The sequence below is a fragment of the Pinus tabuliformis genome, chromosome 3_2 (assembly GCF_031772625.1).
Source record: "Pinus tabuliformis cultivar Carrire ecotype Pingquan chromosome 3_2, CPIR1, whole genome shotgun sequence".
In the NCBI taxonomy this organism is placed as follows: domain Eukaryota; kingdom Viridiplantae; phylum Streptophyta; class Pinopsida; order Pinales; family Pinaceae; genus Pinus; species Pinus tabuliformis.
In genome coordinates this window covers 818,779,819-818,784,696 of record NC_142302.1, presented here as the reverse complement: position 1 = coordinate 818,784,696, position 4,878 = coordinate 818,779,819, and the positions used below count along the sequence as shown (strand labels likewise).

General features: G+C 44.0%; 1 protein-coding gene across 1 annotated transcript; it reads left to right on the top strand.

The window, feature by feature from the left end:
* Nucleotides 1-1,048: 1,048 nt before the first annotated feature.
* On the top strand, nucleotides 1,049-1,853 carry LOC149183163 (G-type lectin S-receptor-like serine/threonine-protein kinase SD1-1). Its single transcript, XM_089414857.1, has 3 exons — nucleotides 1,049-1,232; nucleotides 1,376-1,491; nucleotides 1,578-1,853. Exons 1-3 carry the CDS (start codon nucleotides 1,049-1,051, stop codon nucleotides 1,851-1,853), a joined length of 576 nt encoding a protein of 191 aa, XP_089270983.1.
* The last annotated feature ends 3,025 nt before the right edge of the window (nucleotides 1,854-4,878 follow it).

Below are 4,878 nucleotides of genomic sequence, written 5' to 3'. Positions count from 1 at the left end.
AAATTCTATTTATCTTATAGACATTATCATCTTAAATTTTGTGTATTCACATTGTCATCTTAAATTCTATTTATCTTATAGACATTATCATCTTAAATTATTCTCCTCAAATTTGTTTTGTTAATTAATACATTTTGTTGGTAAATTCTCTTTGTTAGTGCATATTCTATTTTAACATTTTTACCTTGAAATTCCCGTCATACTATTTAATTCTCACTGGAACGGCGCTTTTCGCTTTAGAAAACACTCTTAACACTCTAAATGCTGCAGAAAAGCGGTGAGTTGAACGGCCCTTTTCACAGCCTCCTAGCACTCAAAATGCTTAAGCGAAGCGGTGAGTCGCGAGAAAAGTGAAAGCATACTGTCACCAATCTATTGGTGTTCAGATTCTTATGAACAGTTGTCCTCCCCTTTGAGATTTCAATCTTTTATGTTCAGGGTCTGTGTGCGTAGTTTTCTTCTCGATACCGTTTCTTAACAAATGACAGCGATTCAAAAGATATTCTCTCCAAAAACCCATTGCTCATCCGCGAAAGTCATAACCCACTCTTCTGCAAATAAAGTTGTACGGTTGGCTCCATTAATTCCTTATATGGTCTTGCCCTATGTTCTAAATTAATTTCTACTATAAAAACGATTCAAACACTACAACATTTTGAATTTTTGAATTTATTTTCACTCGCAAGAAAAATACCACTGGGTGATTCTGTGGCCTCGGTTATTATTTTCACTGGCAAGAAAACTGCCACTGGGCGATTCTGTGGCCTCGGTTATTAATTGTTACAGTAACTCAAAGAAAGCGGGATATATTACACAACTGTATTGCCCTACGTGACGGTCGAGGTCTCGAGGTGGGGTTGTTTTATTATTTGTTGTTAACGATAAACAGACTTCAGAGCACTCTGTGCATGTATTAGCTGTTTGATAATGATATAAAATGTCTGTTTCGTTAATTCATATTTTCGTTCTAATTACACGACAAAATATTAGAGGGGCAAGTCCCGAAATTAGAGTGAAACCGTATGGGTTCCCCACAATGTCGCCTACAATGCCGCCCAGATCGACGAATTTGACACCGTTACCGGGCAATTCGACACGCACGTCCGGTAAAAAGACATCGAAAAAAATAGCTATATTGTTGGGAAGCGTCGTCGGTTCAACAACTCTATTTGTCATGCTGTGCCTGGTGTTCGATCGATGTGTTAGACAGTGGAAAACCTTTGTTAGAACAGGTAATAATAAAATTATTGAAGTATCGTTTCCATGCGAATTGCGCTATATATTTTATTTTATTTATTTATTTGTAACTTTGTCGGATTAAATCATTATGAACAAAGTTGTCATTGTGATGCTCTGTCCACATATAAGAATATAGATGCAAGAGGAAATTTCGAGGAAGTATATTTTGATTACAAGATTCTCAAAGATGCCACTGGAAACTTTGATCGGAAAAACATGCTTGGCAAAGGAGGATTCGGAGAAGTTTACAAGGTATAATAATATTCGTGGTTTTGATGGTTTTGTTCAATTATGTGGTACCTCTGCAGCGTAATTGTAATGATTTTGATGATCCGCAGGGAAGGCTTCCAGATGGGAGGGATGTTTCCGTTAAGAAACTTAATGGAAACCACACTACTCAAGCTGCTGAGGAATTTCTAACAGAAGTGAAGCTCATCAGTAGTGTCCGTCACCGTAATCTTGTTTTTTTACTCGGATGTTGCAAGCGAGGGCACAAACGCTTGCTGGTTTACGAATTTATGTCAAATAACAGCCTTGACAAACATTTGTTGGGTAGGTTGTTCTTACTAGTGCCAACATTTTCAAAATTCATGTTGTTTTCAGAAATTATGTGACTCGTACTGAAGCTTTAGAATACTATTGCTGGGGTCCGCAGGCAAGATAAGAAATCCTTTGTGCTGGGAAAACCGATTAAACATTATAGTGGGCACAGCACGAGGCCTTGCATACTTGCACGGGGAATCCAACATTCGCATTAAACACAGAGACATCAAATGTCCAAATATACTTTTGGATGATAGCCTTCATCCCAAATTACAGATTTTGGATTGGCTAGATTTTTCCCAGAAATCCAAACACATGTTTCTACCAGAGTGGGAGGAACAATGTAAGTTCAGCAATTCATTTATTAGATGTTTTCAGCGAATCTTTGTAACTGTTGAATCCAGATATTAATTCGTGGCTTTCATGAATTTGGTTTAAGGCAGAGGCTACACTGCACCCGAATATGCGGTTCATGGGCAATTAACGGAAAAAACTGACATTTATAGTTATGGGATCGTGGTTCTTGAGATCGTGAGAGGGAGAAAGTGTGTGGATGCAAGACTGCCTGCCCCTCTTCAACTTCTTCTCGAGTGGGTGTGTCACGCCCCTACATCTGCAGTAGTCTTTCAACCGCTTATAGCGAGGTGCGGCACTACCGAACACTTTCTTTTCACCAATACTTATGTTCATGGACTACGCCTTAACATTCCATACTTAGTTTTATTTTCGTTACCAAGTATTATTAATGTGCCTTTATACTAATGAACACCCATACACATTCATTATCAACAGCATTATACAAGAGAAATGCACAACAGTATAAAGGGAGGGGCAACTCCCTGCAATATGAGTCTACCCGAATATCAATATATGTATAATTTTCCACTTTTACAAAGTACAGACTAAGTTCTTAGGAAACCCCAAATTTATACTTAGCCAAATTTCCAACTTCGGCAAACTCGGTTGCCCAGCTCGTCGGCACCTCCGCATGGTCGCCGCACGACTCTCCAACCCTTTGTTCACCTCATCGCACGTCTTCGCCGGTTCGCTTTTTGTTTGGTCGCAAACGCCCAAACCATGTACACCTGCCCACACGCAGTCCCACTTGCCAACCTCTGACAAATGCCCAAATCGTGTGAATAGCACGTAGTACCACCTGCCCAACTCTACGACCTCTGGTTCCAACCTTCGTCTCACAATCGTGTCGTTTGCCCAACTTGGGCACGCCTCCAAGTTGCCACACACGGGTGCCTCCAACCGAGACACACCTCCGTTCACAACCCAACACTTCAACAATTCTTCGTGCACACTTGCACGATGGGCGGGCGCTCACCCGAGCCACCAAGACACCCTCGCCAAGTCTCGGCACAACAACACCTCCGCACAATCAACCCGGGCACGTCTTGCCCAACGCGTTCACCTCTCACCAAGAGCGTTTCCACCAAGTGCGTTCTACCAAGGAGAGCGCATGAGCTATGCGCTCATCTCTCCTCAAACCTGCTCACAAGTGTCTCTCCTCCAAGAGTGAAGTGCATATGAGAAGTGCGAAGTTCGTTGGTTTGAGCGCTCCAACGTCCAACATATATACACCTCCTTCGTGTGTGGGTGGGCTACCCAGCCGACCGCCCACACACCCCATACTCGCATCGTTCGGGCATTCCACAAGTCGGCCACACCCTCATCGTTGGTCGGCCAACCCTCCACCGCAAACATTCCAAGGCATGGGTATAAGCACGCACAACACTTGGTCGTTCATCACCAAGCTCGCACTTATCGTCGCATATCCATCACACGCCCGGTTGGTCGCTCCTCCGTTCGGTCGCACAACCGCCCGTCGCACCTCCAACACGCGCCCGTCGTGCGCGCGCGCCCGGTCGCCCGGCGCCCAACCGTCGCACAACTTCGAAGGCCTTACATCCTCCTCCACCTGAAATCGTTGTCGTCCTCGACAACATACCATCCTGGTAGCCATCCACCAAGATCATCAATATCCCTGATGTCGACTCCTCCACATACTGCAACTATCACTGTAACATATGTAGAACCACCGTCTCCACCATGTCTCGCCTTGGCAACCATCTGTCACCAAGACCACATACCAAGGTATACACCCATCGGTATGTCATACATCAGAGATCATCTCAATCCATGATCATCGACCACCCTGTCACAATCTCCACATGCTGCTCTCCATCATGGAAGGCTGGTCCCTCCATCCAAGCTACATGCCCATTGCAACATCTCGTGTCGACCTCATCATGTGTCATCATGTGAACCACTGCCATGATACTCCAAGACAATGCTAACACATCTCTGCACATTGCATGCCCCCATGTCTGAACTAGTTGGGTAGCTAGTCCAACTGTCACGCTCAAATCACAAGAGTGAACATCCACATGTCATCATCAGTTGTTTCCCAGAACATCCCGTCACATCATCAACTCAACCAAGAATCCATCTCCATACAAGTGTAAGCCACGCTGAGGTCCATGAAGTAGTCTTCATCTCATCTGCAACAAGTTTTCCATGATGTTTGGTGTCAATGTGCTGCATGAAATCAGCCACATCTATCCCAACATCATCCATATGTGTATCTCGTCCATATGAAGAGACCATCTCATCAATCTTCAACTCTCAGTGTGCCACATCCAGGTCCATGAAACAACCTCCATCATATCTGCAATGTGTCATCCCTCAAGTCTGCCATAGAAACAAGTATACACCTGTCTCATCTATCCATGTGTTGTCAATCAGTTCCCATGTCAAAGGTGGTTGAGTCTCGGCTCAACCCATGCCCAAGTGTTGCCACCAAGGCATCATCATCGTTGTAACTCCATCACTCCAAAGTGTCTCATATCGATCCTCTACATCAAGTCACTCTTTCAAGCCATTCCCATACATGTACTTGAAAGTATGCACCCCATCTTGCATCAAAGTCCCTGACCTCAGTTCCTCAATGCATCAGATCCTCCAAGTCCACCATATATGAAGTCTCCCTAGAAGTCACAACAATCTCATGTCATCATGAGCTCCATAAGTCATCCCCAACCAACATCCTAGCAAACATACAAGTCTCGACCCAAAGGTCTCTGCAAG

Coding starts and splice junctions, on each gene's coding strand:
- LOC149183163 (XM_089414857.1), top strand. CDS start 1,049: ATGCCGCCCAGATCGACGAATTTGACACCGTTACCGGGCAATTCGACA. Junction 1,233..1,375: donor GAAAACCTTTGTTAGAACAG/GTAATAATAAAA, acceptor ATAAGAATATAG/ATGCAAGAGGAAATTTCGAG. Junction 1,492..1,577: donor GATTCGGAGAAGTTTACAAG/GTATAATAATAT, acceptor GATGATCCGCAG/GGAAGGCTTCCAGATGGGAG.